At 43.4% G+C, this 20,000-nt stretch overlaps 1 protein-coding gene across 1 annotated transcript in view; it reads right to left on the reverse strand.

Annotated features, from left to right (window-relative positions):
* LOC123769734 (probable E3 ubiquitin-protein ligase HECTD2) overlaps positions 1-20,000 on the reverse strand; it is a 133,246-nt gene that overhangs the window by 46,216 nt on the left and 67,030 nt on the right. Inside the window, exon 4 of the mRNA XM_069301481.1 lies at positions 1,518-1,648. Coding sequence (XP_069157582.1) covers positions 1,518-1,648 — 131 coding nt within the window. The remainder of the gene's footprint in view (positions 1-1,517; positions 1,649-20,000) is intronic.

Consider the following 20,000-nt stretch of genomic DNA (forward strand, 5'->3'; position numbering starts at 1 on the left):
CACCCAGAGTAACAAGCTAGTTCGGTAGTTTATCACACATAATTAAACCCTTGTATGTTACTAATTGGTTGTCGGAAAAGGACATGATTGCGGAAGCTTAAATTTGCATAGGGGCGACTATTTTATTCAACAGTGTATATGCACTCTTTGTGATTTCAATGTATTAAGGGCGTATCAACACGTGGAAGGTTACTGTGGGAGTCACTATACCTTACCAACGTGTGGAAGGTTACTGTGGGAGCCACTATACCTTACTAACGTGTGGAAGGTTACTGTGGGAGTCACTATACCTTACTAACGTGTGGAAGGTTACTGTGGGAGTCACTATACCTTACTAACGTGTGGAAGGTTACTGTGGGAGTCACTATACCTTACTAACGTGTGGAAGGTTACTGTGGGAGTCACTATACCTTACTAACGTGTGGAAGGTTACTGTGGGAGTCACTATACCTTACCAACGTGTAGAAGGTTACTGTGGGAGTCACTATACCTTACCAACGTGTAGAAGGTTACTGTGGGAGTCACTATACCTTACCAATGTGTAGAAGGTTACTGTGGGAGTCACTATACCTTACTAACGTGTGGAAGGTTACTGTGGGAGCCACTATACCTTACTAACGTGTGGAAGGTTACTGTGGGAGTCACTATACCTTACCAACGTGTAGAAGGTTACTGTGGGAGTCACTATACCTTACCAACGTGTGGAAGGTTACTGTGGGAGTCACTATACCTTACCTACGTGTGAAAGGTTACTGTGGGAGTCACTATACCTTACCAACGTGTAGAAGGTTACTGTGGGAGTCACTATACCTTACCAACGTGTGGAAGGTTACTGTGGGAGTCACTATACCTTACCTACGTGTGAAAGGTTACTGTGGGAGTCACTATACCTTACTAACGAGGTAAACTTAGAGATACCGACTAAAAGTTAATAATACCGGTAGCCTAGTCTGCTACCGACTAGGCTACCCACTAAACCCACGTAACCGATCCTGATGAACCTTTAGCTCCAGCGAAGCCAAAGAGGACTGTAGCCCACTAAACCTAAACAGCCATGACAACTGGCTTCTCGCCCACGAATACTGTTCCCTAGAGACGCATATGTAGCCTCTTTAGGGAAACTCAAATATTCACAATATATTTGACAGTACGATTTAATACTAAGTGAAAATAAGTACAATTCCTAACTGCTATGAATAGTACATAATTGCACTTATTTGTCTTCTTACATTTACCACCCCATTTTTGGAGGACGGGCTGGTAGCCTCATAGGTCTGGCCACACCCCGCAGCCCCAGTAGGCTCCAAAACCTGTGTAAGAATAAGCTAACGACATCGATGTCACATCACGCACCTTGTGGAAACGGTATATAAAACACATTTTATCTCTCAGTTTGGTTAGGTTAGGATAGGCTAAGATGGGCTTGGGTCGGGTCGGGTTAGGAGGACTTAAAGAACGGCGATGACGTAGAGCGTTGAAGCTTTCCTCAGGTTCTAGACCCCACCCGGTATACTCACTATCTGCGGCAGCTCCAGGCGAATCTCTCTGCTCCGGCGGAGGCGGACGTCGGTGTTGGCGCCCACGTTGTAGAAGCTGCCGCAGTATGGACAGATCTGCCGCAGGCGGCCGGTCGTCTCCTCCATCGTCACTGTCGGGTGAGAGGTCAAGAAGGTCAGAGTGCATCCTAGCCAGGCCTCATCACAGAGACAGGTCAGGGAGTCACGGAGGGACGGGGTCAAAGGTTAACCGGGGTAAACAAGTCAAAGGTCGTCCGGGATAGACTGATCAATGATCATCCAGGAGAGACTGGGTGAAGGCCAACAGGAGTAAACAGCTCAAGGGTCATCTAGAATAGAGAGCTCGAAGGTCGTCAGGGAGCAATCCATCCTCCGAATTGACATTACGTTTTAATACTAAGAACACTTCCTGACTGCCATTCATAGTACATAATTGCACTTATGGGTCAATTTACCTTCCCATTTATTCTTCTAGTTTTCTGTTAATACACTCAAAATTTTAAAGTATTTATTTATTACCTAACGTATTTCACCAAAGTTTTAAATATCATTAATTCCTTTTCAGTTCTATTAAACAATAGAGATTTTATACAAAATTTGAAAATATTTTGAGTTACTTTACAATTTTTTTAAATAATTTTGTTTTGTTTTTATTTTTTTTATAAAACTGTAATATCAATATAGCTATAGGTTAAGGAGTAATTGTAATTAAGAAGCAATAAAATTCTTATCTTCAAAAAGTAAGACAATTAGGGTAGGTCGTGGTTTTCTATTCAGCTTTTCAGGTAAACTCAAATATTCACAATATATTTGACAGTACGGTTTAATACTAAGTGAAAATAAGTACAATTCCTGACTGTCATACATAGTACATAATAGCACTTATGGGGCTGTTACATTTACCTCCCCATTTTTGGAGGACAAGGCTGCAGGGAGACACAGGTTAAAGGTCATCAGGGAGAGACCAAACAGGGGTCATCAGAGACAGACAAGGTAGCCATCACCACAAAGTAACAGATAAAACATAATTAGAGAGAGATAGACAGGGCAATTAATACAATAAACAGGTCGATGGTAATTAGAAGGAAGGAAAATATCACCAGGTATAAACAGGTCAAAGATTGTTAGGTAGAAGCATATTAAAGGTGATCAGTCAGGTCAAGGGTCAAAGCTGACTTTGAAGAGATTAATCATCACGTGACTCTGGGTATGATTCAGTATAGTCATACACAAGGTCAGCCACATAATATGTAGGCCGGATATTGTCAGCCACATAATATGTAGGCCGGATATGGTCAGCCACATAATATGTAGGCCGGATATTGTCAGCCACATAATATGTAGGCCGGATATGGTCAGCCACATAATATGTAAGCCGGATATGGTCAGCCACATAATATGTAAGCCGGATATGGTCAGCCACATATGTAAGCCGGATATGGTCAGCCACATAATATGTAGGGCGGATATGGTCAGCCACGTAATATGTAGGTCGGATATGGTCAGCCACATAATATGTAGGCCGGATATGGTCAGCCACATAATATGTAAGCCGGATATGGTCAGCCACATAATATGTAGGCCGGATATGGTCAGCCACATAAGATGTTGGTCGGATATGGTCAGCCACATAATATGTAGGCCGGATATGGTCAGCCACGTAATATGTAGGTCGGATATGGTCAGCCACATAAGATGTAGGTCGGATATGGTCAGCCACATAATATGTAAGCCGGATATGGTCAGCCACATATGTAAGCCGGATATGGTCAGCCACATAATATGTAAGCCGGATATGGTCAGCCACATAATATGTAGGCCGGATATGGTCAGCCACATAATATGTAAGCCGGATATGGTCAGCCACATATGTAAGCCGGATATGGTCAGCCACATAATATGTAAGCCGGATATGGTCAGCCACATATGTAAGCCGGATATGGTCAGCCACATAATATGTAGGCCGGATATGGTCAGCCACATAATATGTAGGCCGGATATGGTCAGCCACATAATATGTAGGCCGGATATGGTCAGCCACATAATATGTAGGCCGGATATGGTCAGCCACATAATATGTAGGGCGGATATGGTCAGCCACATAATATGTAGGCCGGATATGGTCAGCCACATAATATGTAGGCCGAATATGGTCAGCCACATAATATGTAGGCCAGATATGGTCAGCCACATAATATGTAGGCCGAATATGGTCAGCCACATAATATGTAGGCCGGATATGGTCAGCCACATAATATGTAGGCCGAATACGGTCAGCCACATATAATGTAGGCCGGATATATATGATTAGTGAGACCCACCCCATCCCCTCTACGCTTCCCACACATACACACTCACTCACTCACTCACTCTCACTCTCTCTCTCTCTCTCTCTCTCTCTCTCTCTCTCTCTCTCTCTCTCTCTCTCTCTCTCTCTCTCTCTCTCTCTCTCTCTCTCTCTCTCTCTCTCTCTCTCTCTCTCTCTCACTCACTCACTCACTCTCACTCTCACTCTCACTCTCTCTCTCTCTCTCTCTCTCTCTCTCTCTCTCTCTCTCTCTCTCTCTCTCTCTCTCTCTCTCTCTCTCTCTCTCTCTCTCTCTCTCTCTCTCTCTCTCCCTCTCTCTCTCTCTCTCTCTCTCTCCCTCTCTCTCTCTCTCTCTCTCTCTCTCTCTCTCTCTCTCTCTCTCTCTCTCTCTCTCTCTCTCTCTCTCTCTCTCTCTCTCTCTCTCTCTCTCTCTCTCTCTCTCTCTCTTTTCAGACGTTTCTCGACCACTTTCTATGGATGAACTTATAAGGAAGGCAACATTAACTATTGATGCCGTGCGATTACTAACGTTCCAGTTCTTCAGATCTGGGTCATGACAATTGTGTACTCACCTACCTATGCTTGCGGGGGGTTGAGCTCTGGCTCTTTGGTCCCGCCTCATATCATATTTACACTTGAAACTGTGTATGGAGTCAGCCTCCACCACATCACTGCCTAATGCATTCCATTTGTCAACCACTCTGACACTGAAAAAGTTCAACCCCTCCCCCCATCCTCAAGCTCTACCCTCCGTGTCCTGTTGTTCTACCCTCCGTGTCCTCTGGTTCTACCCTCCGTGTCCTGTAGTTCTACCCTCCGTGTCCTGTAGTTCTACCCTCCGTGTCCTGTAGTTCTACCCTCCGTGTTCTGTAGTTCTACCCACCGTGTCCTGTGGTTCTACCCTCCCGTGTCCTGTAGTTCCACCCTCCGTGTCCTGTAGTTCTACCCTCCGTGTCCTTTGGTTCTACCCTCCGTGTCCTCTGGTTCTACCCTCCGTGTCCTGTAGTTCTACCCTCCGTGTCCTCTGGTTCTACCCTCCCGTGTCCTGTAGTTCTACCCTCCCGTGTCCTGTAGTTCTACCCTCCGTGTCCTGTAGTTCTACCCTCCCCTGTCCTGTAGTTCTACCCTCCGTGTCCTGCAGTTCTACCCTCCGTGTCCTCTGGTTCTACCCTCCGTGTCCTGAAGTTCTACCCTCCGTGTCCTGTAGTTCTACCCTCCGTGTCCTGTAGTTCTACCCTCCGTGTCCTCTAGTTCTACCCTCCGTGTCCTGTAGTTCTACCCTCCGTGTCCTGTAGTTCTACCCTCCGTGTCCTGTAGTTCTACCCTCCGTGTTCTGTAGTTCTACCCACCGTGTCCTGTGGTTCTACCCTCCCGTGTCCTGTAGTTCCACCCTCCGTGTCCTGTAGTTCTACCCTCCGTGTCCTCTGGTTCTACCCTCCGTGTCCTCTGGTTCTACCCTCCGTGTCCTGTAGTTCTACCCTCCGTGTCCTCTGGTTCTACACTCCCGTGTCCTGTAGTTCTACCATCCCGTGTCCTGTAGTTCTACCCTCCGTGTCCTGTAGTTCTACCCTCCCCTGTCCTGCAGTTCTACCCTCCGTGTCCTCTGGTTCTACCCTCCGTGTCCTGCAGTTCTACCCTCCGTGTCCTCTGGTTCTACCCTCCGTGTCCTGTAGTTCTACCCTCCGTGTCCTGTAGTTCTACCCTCCGTGTCCTCTGGTTCTACCCTCCGTGTCCTGTAGTTCTACCCTCCGTGTCCTGTAGTTCTACCCTCCGTGTCCTGTAGTTCTACCCTCCGTGTCCTGTAGTTCTACCCTCCGTGTCCTCTGGTTCTACCCTCCGTGTCCTGCAGTTCTACCCTCCGTGTCCTCTGGTTCTACCCTCCGTGTCCTGTAGTTCTACTCTCCGTGTCCTGTAGTTCTACCCTCCGTGTCCTGTAGTTCTACCCTCCGTGTCCTGTAGTTCTACTCTCCGTGTCCTGTAGTTCTACCCTCCGTGTCCTGTAGTTCTACCCTCCGTGTCCTGTAGTTCTACCCTCCGTGTCCTGTAGTTCTACCCTCCGTGTCCTGTAGTTCTACTCTCCGTGTCCTGTAGTTCTACCCTCCGTGTCCTGTAGTTCTACCCACCGTGTCCTGTAGTTCTACCCTCCGTGTCCTGTAGTTCTACCCTCCGTGTCCTGTAGTTCTACCCACCGTGTCCTGTAGTTCTACCCTCCGTGTCCTGTAGTTCTACCCTCCCGTGTCCTGTAGTTCTACCCTCCGTGTCCTCTGGTTCTACCCTCCGTGTCCTGCAGTTCTACCCTCTGTGTCCTGTAGTTCTACCCTCCGTGTCCTGTAGTTCTACCCTCCGTGTCCTGTAGTTCTACCCTCCGTGTCCTGTAGTTCTACCCTCCGTGTCCTGTAGTTCTACCCTCCGTGTCCTGTAGTTCTACCCTCCGTGTCCTGTAGCTCTACCCTCCGTGTCCTCTGGTTCTACCCTCCGTGTCCTGCAGTTCTACCCTCCGTGTCCTGTAGTTCTACCCTCCGTGTCCTGTAGTTCTACCCTCCGTGTCCTGTAGTTCTACCCTCCCGTGTCCTGTAGTTCTACCCTCCGTGTCCTGTAGTTCTACCCACCGTGTCCTGTAGTTCTACCCTCCGTGTCCTGTAGTTCTACCCTCCGTGTCCTGTAGTTCTACCCACCGTGTCCTGTAGTTCTACCCTCCCGTGTCCTGTAGTTCTACCCTCCGTGTCCTGTGGTTCTACCCTCCGTGTGCTCTGGTTCTACCCTCCGTGTCCTGTAGTTCTACCCTCCGTGTCCTGTAGTTCTACCCTCCATGTCCTCTGGTTCTACCCTCCGTGTCCTGTAGTTCTACCCTCCGTGTCCTCTGGTTCTACCCTCCGTGTCCTGTAGTTCTACCCTCCGTGTCCTGTAGTTCTACCCTCCGTGTCCTCTGGTTCTACCCTCCGTGTCCTGTAGTTCTACCCTCCGTGTCCTGTAGTTCTACCCTCCGTGTCGTGTAGTTCTACCCTCCGTGTCCTGTAGTTCTACCCTCCGTGTCCTGTAGTTCTACCCTCCGTGTCCTGTGGTTCTACCATATCTCATACTGATCACGTATTTTTTATCGATTATAAATTCACTTGAGAATCAATAATGTCATGATCATGTCCCCTGCCTTCAACCTCTCCAACTCGAGCACTCTTAGCCCTGTGTAGTTCAGCTCTCACGGCTCAGGTTCGAGCCTCGTTGCCTACCTCTGGACTTGTTCAAGTTTGTAAAGTTAGGTAATTAATGAGGGGGGGGGAGGGGGGGAGGGGGGAGGGGTGGAGGGGGGCAATGAACCAGTTTGAAACCACTGAACTAAATTCAAATATAGAAATTTCTCGTATAATTGAAATCCCAATTGTTCTTTCTATATTTGTAAGGAATATGAGGAGCTGGGATTGGACCGAGAAGGTAGAACGGTTCCCAAGCATTTTGGTCTTCAGGGATTGAACGTAGACTTGCAACAAGCGTAGAGGCCATCGTCGTACTGACCAGTCCAAGTGGTTGGTGTCTTTACATTATTGTGTTGTAGTGTGGGGCCGTGTGCTCCAGTGCTGGTTAGAGCGACGATCTCGCTTCATGCAGGTCGGCGTTCAATCCCCGACCGTCTCTAAGTGGTTGGGCATCATTCCAACCCCCCCCCCCCCCCGTCCCATCCCAAATCCTTATTCTGATCTCTCCCAAGGGCTATATAATCGTAATGGCTTGGCGCTTTCCCCTTGATATCTCCCCTCCAGTGCTGCGAGGGAGTCTTTCCCTTGATGCATTGATGTTATCATCTCAACCAGTTTCGCGTATGCTGATGATGTTATTGAGTCTATATTAGCCTCGCGTGGAAGGCTAATGATTACGTAGACTCCCTGTCCGGCCACAACACAGCTATCGTCCGGCCACGACCCAGCTATCGTCCGGCCACAACACAGCTATCGTCCGGTCACGACGCAGCTATCTGTTATACTCAAAATTCTGTCAGTTCAAATGTAACCAATCACAGGCGAGTAGGCCTCTGACGTCATGCCAGACAGAGGAGCATCAGCGATGCTCCCAGCAGCGGCAGTTATCCTCACAGGCTCAGAGTAGAAGGACCTCGGCCTCGGACCTCGTCACCTGTCCTTAGGTACCCAGATTTTTCTAAACCTTTTACGTTGGTTACAGATGCTAGTGACATAGGTCTAGGTGCTGCATTACTTCAAGCAGAAGGTCACAGAGATCACGCAATAGCTTATGCTAGCCGTACATTATCCAAAGAAGAGAAAAATTATAGTGCAACAGAACGAGAAGCCTTGGCAGTTGTTTGGGCACTTAAACATTTCAAGGATACAATTTATAATTACCCAGTTCATGTTCTTACAGATCACCAACCATTAATTCCCTTGTTCAAAAATAAGAATCCAGTTGGAAAGTTTGCTAGATATTTGATCACAATTCAAGAATTCAATCCCACATTTGGATATATTCCAGGAAAGCAAAATGTTGTAGCCGATGCGTTTTCTCGACACGTAGCTGCGATTCAGTTAAATTACCCAGCATTAGATGCTACAGTAGTAGAAACGGAACAAAGACAAGACCCCATATGGGCACCCGTCATTAAATTTTTGACTAAGCAAGACACTCGCCCGATTCATAAACCGCCAGTACCATTGAAAGAACTAGTTATGTTGGACAATTTACTGTGTAGAGTAGTAAAGCTAGGGACAGCCCCGAGGAAATGTTGTCAGTTAGTTGTTCCAGCTGTCTTGGTACCAACTGTGTTAAAAATTATCCATGATGCTCCTGAAAGTGCACATCCAGGAAAGGATCGTACACTCCAACAAGGTCGATTGAAATATTTTTGGCCAAAAATGGCTAAGGAGATTGCTCATTATGTTGACAGATGTTTAACTTGTTTACAGCACAAGGGACATGTTTCAGGACCTAATCCAATTCAGGTGTACCCAGCAACTAAAGCTCCTTGGGAACGAATATCGATGGATTTATTGACAAATTTTGCGGAAACAGAGAAAGGGAACAAACATTTGCTTGTGATGGTCGATAATTTTTCACGGTTTTGCGAACTAGTTCCTATCCCGAACAAAACAGCAGAAACCATAGCCAGCGCATTCCATGACCAAATAATTTGTAGATATAGTATGCCTAAAGTAATCCTTTCAGATAATGGACCAGAATTCAGTAATAGTATTCTAACTAGCTTGTGTGATTTATATAACATAAAAAAATGTAGCATTATGCCTTATCATCCGGCAAGTAATGGACTAGCTGAACGTACTAACAGGAAAGTGTTAGATGCCTTGAGAGTCACGTTGAATTTTGATAACAACAATTGGGATGATTTTATACCCTTAATTCAGTGTGCTATAAATTTTTCAATTAATGTTTCCACTGGTGACACACCTCACGCTATTCTTTATGGTACAGATAAGATCCTCCCTAATGAATTGATTAACGTACCTCCTACTCCCTTATATAACGTAGATGATTTTGTTCCAGTGAAGCGTAGACAAATGCAACTAGTATTCAAGAAAATACGAGAACAACTATCCAAAGCAACAGCCGAGTTCACTCTAGCAAGGAATGCACGAGCTAAACCCAGTAAAATAACTATTGGATCTGTAGTAATGATACTTAACCAACACAGGTCTGGTCCTATGTACAAGTTAACTAAGAAATTTTTGGGTCCATATAAGGTAATCGAGCTTATTAAAGGTAACAAATACAGACTTAAGAACTTGTTAACAGGAGAGTATATAAATGAACATTTAGACCACATGAAGTTAGCTAAAATGACTGTTGACGAGACTGATGAGGAAGATGACAATGAACTTACCCAGACAGATACTCCTACTCGGACACCACCTTCTGTGGTTGACAGACCACTTGATGTTCAGCAACCCCATACTAGCAATTATAATCTTAGATCTAGACCTCTCGTTTCAACCGTGCACTCACCACATGTCCATTGGCTAGATGTTAACGAGGATATCTCTCAAGATGATAGTTTGTCACATGAAGTTTCATCTGTTCCGGACCTTCAGTCAGAGCCAGAGTTGTATAGTGCTCTGGATGAGCTAGGTGTAGATATCCGCAGAATTTATAATTGAATGCACTCTGCAGTTATTCTGTTTGTTTTGAAAAAAAAAAAAAAAAAAAAAAAAAAACGTCATTTGCAGTATTTCTACCACATGTGTCTTATTATTACCATTATATATAATGTATAGTTTTTCTCAAATTTATTTTGTTATAAATTAGATGCCATTGTTAAGTCTACTACCATTTGTATTTTTACAGTGCTTGTCATAAGAGTTATTATTGTTCTAGCAACCACATTGTGGCCAGTGAATCCTGACTGCTATCACGCAGATGTTAGTCTTCTTGATCCAGGTCTTGTATATGCTTGTAAATATATTGCACATTATATATATTGTACATTGGTCTTGTAAATATATTGTATTATTTCAGAAAAAAAAAAAGAAAAAAAAAAAAAAAAAAAAATCATTATCTATCTTGAAATTCAATTGTGGTTGTTAGGTCAGAACTTTGTTCCATTAATGTAATAATTGTTTAATTTTGTATGGTTTTCAAGCACATGCCATTGACACATGTTAATAATTTTGTTTAGGCAATACCTTGAGTTGTATTGTTCATATCTGATCAGTAGACATACACATGTTCTTAATACTCTGGTTTAATCAAAGAATTGTTACCATGATTTTCACCTATTATGATGAATTTTTTTTTGGTGCATATATGCCGAGTTGTTTGTATTACGCACACCTGATCTTCTTTCAATGTTTTATTATGCAAATTTCACATGTAAGCCATTATTGAATGCCACCGAGGTCCTTTCAGTATCATTGTAACTATATAGCTAGCCAGAGCTTGTCGACAAGGGACGTCGACTTGGTAGCGTGTCCGAGCGGTGTTATACTCAAAATTCTGTCAGTTGAAATGTAACCAATCACAGGCAAGTAGGCCTCTGACGTCATGCCAGACAGAGGAGCATCAGCGATGCTCCCAGCAGCGGCAGTTATCCTCACAGACTCAGAGTAGAAGGACCTCGGCTAGGCAGATATATACCTTGCTATCTCAGTCAATAAATATATACAGAAGCGACTACTGTGTCTACCTTCTACCCGAACAAGGCAAACGAATATATCGTCCGGCCACGACACACCAATCGTCCGGCCACAACACAGCAATCGTCCGGTCACAACACAGCAATCGTCCGGTCACGAACACAGCTATAATCCGGCCACAACACAGCAATCGTCCGGCCACAACACAGCTATCGTCCGGCCACAACACAGCTATCGTCCGGCCACGACACAGCTATCGTCCGGTCACAACACAGCAATCGTCCGGCCACAACACAGCTATCGTCCGGCCACAACACAGCTATCGTCCGGTCACGACGCAGCTATCGTTCGGTCACGACACAGCAATCGTCCGGTCACGAACACAGTTATTGTCCGGCCAACACAGCAATCGTCCGGCCACAACACAGCTATCGTCCGGCCACAACACAGCTATCGTCCGGCCACGACCCAGCTATCGTCCGGCCACAACACAGCTATCGTCCGGCCACAACACAGCTATCGTCCGGCCAACACACAGCAATCGTCCGGCCACGACACAGCTATCGTCCGGTCACGAACACAGCTATCGTCCAGCCACAACACAGCTATCGTCCGGCCAACACACAGCAATCGTCCGGTCACGACACAGCTATCGTCCGGTCACGAGCACAGCTATCGTCCGGCCACGACACAGCTATCATCCGGTCACGAACACAGCTATCGTCCGGCCACAACACAACTATCGTCCGGCAACAACACAACTATCGTCCAGTCACAACACAGCTATCGTCCAGCCACGACACAGCTATCGTCCGGCCACAACACAGCTATCGTCCGGCCACGACACAGCAATCGTCCGGCCACGACACAGCTATCGTCCGGCCACGACACAGCAATCGTCCGGCCACGACACAGCTATCGTCCGGTCACGAACACAGCTATCGTCCGGCCACAACACAGCTATCGTCCGGCCACGACACAGCTATCGTCCAGCCACAACACAGCTATCGTCCGGCCACAACACAACTATCGTCCAGCCACAACACAACTATCGTCCAGCCACAACACAGCTATCGTCCGGCCACAACACAGCTATCGTCCGGCCACAACACAGCTATCGTCCGGCCACAACACAACTATCGTCCGGCCAAAACAAAGCTATCGTCCGGCACAACACAGCTATCGTCCGGCCACACCACAGCTATCATCCGGTCACGAACACAGCTATCGTCCGGCCACGACACAACTATCGTCCGGCCACAACACAGCTATCGTCCGGCCATGACACAACTATCGTCCGGCTACATCACAGCTATCGTCTGGCCACAACACAGCAATCGTCCGGCCACAACACAGCTATCGTCCGGCCATGACACAACTATCGTCCGGCTACATCACAGCTATCGTCTGGCCACAACACAGCAATCGTCCGGCCACAACACAGCTATCGTCCGGCCACGACACAACTATCGTTCGGATACACCACAGCAATCGTCCGGCCACAACACAGCTATCGTCCGGCCACAACACAGCAATCGTCCGGCCACAACACAGCTATCGTCCGGCCACAACACAACTATCGTCCGGCCACAACACAACTATCGTCCGGCCACGACACAACTATCGTCCGGCCACAACACAGCTATCGTCCGGCCACGACACAGCTATCGTCCGGCCACAACACAACTATCTTCCGGCCACGACACAACTATCGTCCGACCACAACACAACTATCGTCCGGCTGCAACACAGCTATCGTCCGACCACAACACAACTATCGTCTGGTCACAACACAGCTATCGTCCGACCACAACACAACTATCGTCCGGCCACAACACAGCTATCGTCCGGCCACAACACAGCTATCGTCCGACCACAACACAGCTATCGTCCGACCACAACACAACTATCGTCCGGCTGCAACACAGCTATCGTCCGACCACAACACAACTATCGTCCGGCCACAACACAGCCATCGTCCGGCCACAACACAACTATTGTCCGGCCACAACACAGCTATCGTCCGACCACAACACAACTATCGTCCGGCTGCAACACAGCTATCGTCCGACCACAACACAACTATCGTCCGGCCACAACACAGCCATCGTCCGGCCACAACACAACTATCGTCCGGCCACAACACAGCTATCGTCCGGCTGCAACACAGCTATCGTCCGGCCACGACACAGCTATCGTCCGGCCACAACACAGCTATCGTCCGGCCACAACACAGCTATCGTCCGGCCACAACACAACTATCGTCCGGCCACAACACAGCTATCGTCCGGCTGCAACACAGCTATCGTCCGGCCACAACACAACTATCGTCCGGTCACAACACAGCTATCGTCCGACCACAACACAACTATCGTCCGGCCACAACACAGCTATCGTCCGGCCGCAACACAACTATCGTCCGGTCACAACACAGCTATCGTCCGACCACAACACAACTATCGTCCGGCCACAACACAGCTATCGTCCGGCCACAACACAACTATCGTCCGGCCACAACACAGCTATCGTCCGGCTGCAACACAGCTATCGTCCGGCCACAACATAGCTATCGCCCGACCACAACACAACTTTCGTCCGGACAATGCCACACCCTGGACATTGACCTCTATTCAACCAACTTATAAGAAGGAGTTATGGATATCCTATATTTCTTGTGCATGAAATCTGATTATATACAATAATCTTTGTCTGATTGTCTGAATGATAAGAACGATATTAATAACATTATTACTAATATTCCTAAATTATAAATAATGTTTTACTTATTATAAATAATAAATAACTTTTTGAATATAATAAATAAATAATGTAAATATTACAAAATAATAACAATTAATAATTTTGTCAACTAACATTAATGTGATAATATTAAACATTAATTAAATTTATTATTTTGTATTTAGTGAATATAAATCTGTTGAGAATTTGCATACATTTTATGAACTTTTAGAATACTTTCCTTGTGCAGTCTCAGTGACGTCATAGTTGTCATGACGTCAATGTGACGTTGAGGTATGGATCGCGTGACGTCACTACATTGTTCACGCATTCTCTCTCTCTCTCTCTCTCTTTTCGTCAATTTAGTTGTGAATGTAAAATTTATTCTAGTTATAATGCGCTCGTATTTATTTTCACACAGGAATTTTGTTTTTGTATACTTATTTTTTTATTTCATTTTGTGTATATGATTTACCCAAGTAATTTGGATGTTTGAATTGGACAATTTAAACAATTTGATTCTTGTGTGTGTTATATCAGTGTTATTTTGAGGATATTTGCTTCTACCTTTATTATTCCATATATCTCAGAGACCATTAATATCTAACTTTAGGTCGTTTCACTTTGTCAGGTATTGGAAATATATCGAACATTGTTTAGTTATTTATAGATGACATTTTGATTCAGGCTTAAATAATTCATGTTTACGTCAGAAGGAAATATCAGAGAGTAGGTAAGGCGTGATCACTCCTTCCCGCTCGTCGGCTTCCAGCGGATTCACTATCGAACGTCTCCGTCTTGAACTGTCAAAATGCAGCGTTTTTTCAACGAGTTCTCAAATTTCGTTCTCTGTTTGCGTTTAAATAGATAACGTTTTGAATTGTTCCGTTCGTTTTTTATATGACAAATTGAAGCACCGTTTTTGGGGGGCGTTTTTAAGTTACATTCTTTTATTGAAGTCGGATCTGACCGGATTTTTTTAAAATTCGTCGGGTTCGTTGTATGACGGCATCAAGTGACGTCACACTGTCAACAAAGGCAAAGGTGACAGAGGATTGGTGGCGGTGTTGCCAGTTTCAATGTTGTTTGTTGGGTTCTTTGTGTGTATTGGCGCAGGCAAGCACAACTAGGTGAGTACACACACACACACACACATTATGAGGAGGATTAAAATAAAGGAAGATAGTATGAGGCTACAAGACGACCTGGACATACTGAAGGAATGGTCCAACAAATGGCTTCTAAAGTTCAACCCAAGCAAATGTAAGCTAATGGAACTAGCTGGAGGAAATAGGAGGCCAGACCAGGATACCGAATGGGAGATGAAGTTCTTCACGAAACGGACAGAGAGAAAGATTTAGGAAATGATATCACACCAAACCTGTCTCCTGAAGCCCACATCAAAAGAATAACATCTGCGGCGTATGCGAGGCTGGCTAACATCAGAACTGCCTTCAGGAACCTGTGTAAGGAATCATTCAGAATCTTGTACACCACATATGTAAGACCAATCCTGGAGTATGCGGCCCCAGCATGGAGCCCGTACCTTGCCAAGCACAAGACGAAGCTGGAAAAAGTTCAGAGGTATGCCACTAGACTAGTCCCAGAACTAAGAGGCATGAGTTAGAGGAAAGGCTGCGGGAAATGCACTTCACGATGCTGAAAGACAGGAGAGCTCGGGGAGACATGATCACCACATACAAAATTATCAGAAGAATTGATAAGGTAAATAAAGATAAACTGTTCAACGCTGGTGGGACGCGAACAAGGGGACACAGGTGGAAACTGAGTACCCACATGAGCCACAGAGACGTTAGAAGGAACTTTTTCAGTGTCAGAGTAGTTAACAGGTGGAATGCATTAGGCAGAGATGTGGTGGAGGCTGACTCCACACACAGTTTCAAATGTAGATATGATAGAGCCCAGTAGGCTCAGGAACCTGTACATTAGTTGATTGACAGTTGAGAGGCGGGACCAAAGAGCCAGAGCTCAACCCCCACAAGTACAACTAGGTGAGTACTCACGCACACACTGCGGATGGTTCCCGCATCATAAAGAACTAACGACCAGGAGCAAGTGTAACACTCTCATGCGCCAGACACAGCAGCACAATAACGCTGCCAACGTTGGATAAAAAGAGCCTACAGAGTGCATTTTACAACATACGTGAGACTCTCTTGAATATGCAGCTCCATGGGAGGACTAAACTGAAGGTGACTGAGCTGTGAGGACAGATGCTAGGTAGAGCTACGAGAAAGACTGAGGGAACTGGAATATAGATATGTATAAATATATATATATATATATATATATATATATATATATATATATATATATATATATATATATATATATATATATATATAACTTTTTAGACACTCAACCCACCAGGGGACTCGAACACTGGCCAACATGGTGGCAGTTGCATGCTGTATCCACTACACCATACTTTAAAGCCATAAAGAGAGGTAGGAATTCTGGGGTATTTGACCAACCAGAACTCCAATCCTCTCCCAGGCAATGAGATAGTGTGGGACCTCTAATGCTCTTTCATCGGTTCCTGTTATATGGGAAAACTCAGTGCCAAATGCTTAATGCACAGACTACCCTATTCCAGTAGCTGAAGTTTATAACTTTTTAGATGTCTAAAAAGTTATAAACTTCAGCTACTGGAATAGGGTAGTCTGTGCATTATATATATATATATATATATATATATATATATATATATATATATATATATATTATTAAATATGACCGAAAAAGTAAGATTAATAATTCTAACACGAATTTTCTCAATCTTTCGTACATTTCTTTTCACTGTTGGAGGTAATTCAAAAATCAATTCTCCAAAATTCATTTTTATTTCTAGTCTGACGCGACACTTGAGCGCGTTTCGTAAAACTTATTACATTTTCAAAGACTTTACACGTACACAACTGAATAGAACTTACATATCTCCGATTTGTTTATATCTACATTTGAGTGAGGTGGATGGGGTGAGGTGGTATTTAATAGGGTATTAATTTCATCAACACAAGACAGAACACGAAACAATGGGTATTGAAATGGAAGTGATTGTAGAAAGCCTATTGGTCCATATTTCTTGATGCTTCTATATTGGAGCGGAGTCTTGAGGTGGGTAGAATATAGTTGTGCATTAATTGGCTGTTGATTGCTGGTGTTGACTTCTTAATGTGCAGTGACTCGCAAACGTCAAGCCGTCTGCTATCGCTGTATCTATCGATGATTTCTGTGTTGTTTACTAGGATTTCTCTGGCGATGGTTTGGTTGTGGGAAGAGATTATATGTTCTTTAATGGAGCCCTGTTGCTTATGCATCGTTAAACGCCTAGAAAGAGATGTTGTTGTCTTGCCTATATACTGGGTTTTTTGGAGCTTACAGTCTCCAAGTGGGCATTTGAAGGCATAGACGACGTTGGTCTCTTTTAAAGCGTTCTGCTTTGTCTCTGGAGAGTTTCTCATGAGTAGGCTGGCCGTTTTTCTGGTTTTATAGTAAATCGTCAGTTGTATCCTCTGAGTTTTGTCTGTAGGGATAACGTTTCTATTAACAATATCTTTCAGGACCCTTTCCTCCGTCTTATGAGCTGTGGAAAAGAAGTTCCTGTAAAATAGTCTAATAGGGGGTATAGGTGTTGTGTTGGTTGTCTCTTCAGAGGTTGCATGGTGTTTCACTTTCCTTCTTATGATGTCTTCGACGAAACATAACATAACATAACACCTATACCCCCTATTAGACTATTTTACAGGAACTTCTTTTCCACAGCTCGTGTTTTCACCTCATCCAAAACTGTTGTAACATATCACCTCACCCAAATGCAGGTATATAAAATGAAAGCCATATAAATTATAGCATAGTAGGACTCTGTTTAGTGTTTGCAGGTTATAGTTGTATGTGTGTAAACTAAAGTCTTTGAAAATGTAATAAGTTATTACGAAACGCTTCAAGTGTCGCGTCAGACTAGAAATAAATATGAATTTTGGAGAATTGATTTTTCAATTACCATCGACAGTGAAAAGAAACATAAGAAATATTGAGAAAATTCGTGTTAGAATTATTAATCTTACTATTTCGGTCATATTAAATATATATATATATATATATATATATATATATATATATATATATGTCGTACCTAGTAGCCAGAACTCACTTTTCAGCCTACAATGCAAGGCCCGATTTGCCTAATAAGCCAAATTTTCATGAATTAATATATTTTCTCTAATTTTTTTCTTATGAAATGATAAAGCAACCCATTTCATTATGTAAGAGGTCAATGTTTTTTTATTGGAGTTAAAATTAACGTAGATATATGACCGAACCTAACCAACCCTACCTAACCTAACCTAACCTATCTTTATAGGTTAGGTTAGGTTAGGTAGCCGAAAAAGTTAGGTTAGGTTAGGTTAGGTAGGTTAGGTAGTCGAAAAGCAATTAATTCATGAAAACTTGGCTTATTAGGCAAATCAGGCCTTGCATAGTAGGCTCAGAAGTGAGTTCTGGCTACTAGGTACGACATATATATATATATATATATATATATATATATATATATATGTCGTACCTAGTAGCCAGAACGCACTTCTCGTCCTACTATTCAAGGCCCGATTTGCCTAATAAGCCAAGTTTTCCTGAATTAATATATTTTCTCTAATTTTTTTCTTATGAAATGATAAAGCTACCCATTTCATTATGTATGAGGTCAATTTTTTTTTATTGGAGTTAAAATTAACGTAGATATATGACCGAACCTAACCAACCCTACCTAACCTAACCTAACCTATCTTTATAGGTTAGGTTGGGTTAGGTAGCCGAAAAAGTTAGGTTAGGTTAGGTTAGGTAGGTTAGATAGTCGAAAAACAATTAATTCATGAAAACTTAGCTTATTAGGCAAATCGGGCCTTGCATAGTAGGCTGAGAAGTGAGTTCTGGCTACTAGGTACGACATATATATATATATATATATATATATGTCGTACCTAGTAGCCAGAACGCACTTCTCAGCCTACTATGCAAGGCCCGATTTGCCTAATATGCCAAGTTTTCATGAATTATTTATTTTTCGACTACCTAACCTACCTAACCTAACCTAACCTACCTTTTTCGGCTACCTAACCTAACCTAACCTATAAAGTTAGGCTAGGTTAGGTTAGGTAGGGTTGGTTAGGTTCGGTCATATATCTACGTTAATTTTAACTCCAATAAAAAAAAAATGACCTCATACATAATGAAATGGGTAGCTTTATCATTTCATAAGAAAAAAATTAGAGAAAATATATTAATTCAGGAAAACTTGGCTTATTAGGCAAAAAGGGCCTTGCATAGTAGGCTGAGAAGTGCATTCTGGCTACTAGGTACGACATATATATATATATATATATATATATATATATATATATATATATATATATATATATATATATATATATATATATATATATATATATATATGTCGTACCTAGTAGCCAGAACTCACTTCTCAGCCTACTATGCAAGGCCCGATTTGCCTAATAAGCCAAGTTTTTATTAATTAATTGTTTTTCGACTACCTAACCTAACTTTTTCGGCTACCTAACCTAACCTAACCTATAAAGATAGGTTAGGTTAGGTAGGGTTGGTTAGGTTTGGTCATATATCTACTTTAATTTAAACTCCAATAAAAAAAAATTGACCTCATACATAATGAAATGGGTTGATTTATCATTTCATAAGAAAAAAATTAGAGAAAATATATTAATTCAGGAAAACTTGGCTTATTAGGCAAATCGGGCCTTGCATAGTAGGCCAAGAAATGCATTCTGGCTACTAGGTACGACATATGTCTATATATATACATGTCGTACCTAGTAGCCAGAACGCACTTCTCAGCCTACTATGCAAGGCCCGATTTGCCTAATAAGCCAAGTTTTCCTGAATTAATATATTTTCTCTAATTTTTTTCTTATGAAATGATAAAGCTACCCATTTCATTTTGTATGAGGTCAATTTTTTTTTATTTGAGTTAAAATTAACGTAGATATATGACCGAACCTAACCAACCCTACCTAACCTAACCTAACCTATCTTTATAGGTTAGGTTAGGTTAGGTAGCCGAAAAAGTTAGGTTAGGTTAGGTAGTCGAAAAACAATTAATTCATGAAAACTTGGCTTATTAGGCAAATTGGGCCTTGCATAGTAGGCATAGAAGTGAGTTCTGGCTACTAGGTACGACATATATATATATATATATATATATATATATATATATATATATATATATATATATATATATATATATATATATATATATATATAATATATATATATATATATAGTGTTACGATA

The sequence above is a fragment of the Procambarus clarkii genome, chromosome 45 (assembly GCF_040958095.1).
Source record: "Procambarus clarkii isolate CNS0578487 chromosome 45, FALCON_Pclarkii_2.0, whole genome shotgun sequence".
In the NCBI taxonomy this organism is placed as follows: domain Eukaryota; kingdom Metazoa; phylum Arthropoda; class Malacostraca; order Decapoda; family Cambaridae; genus Procambarus; species Procambarus clarkii.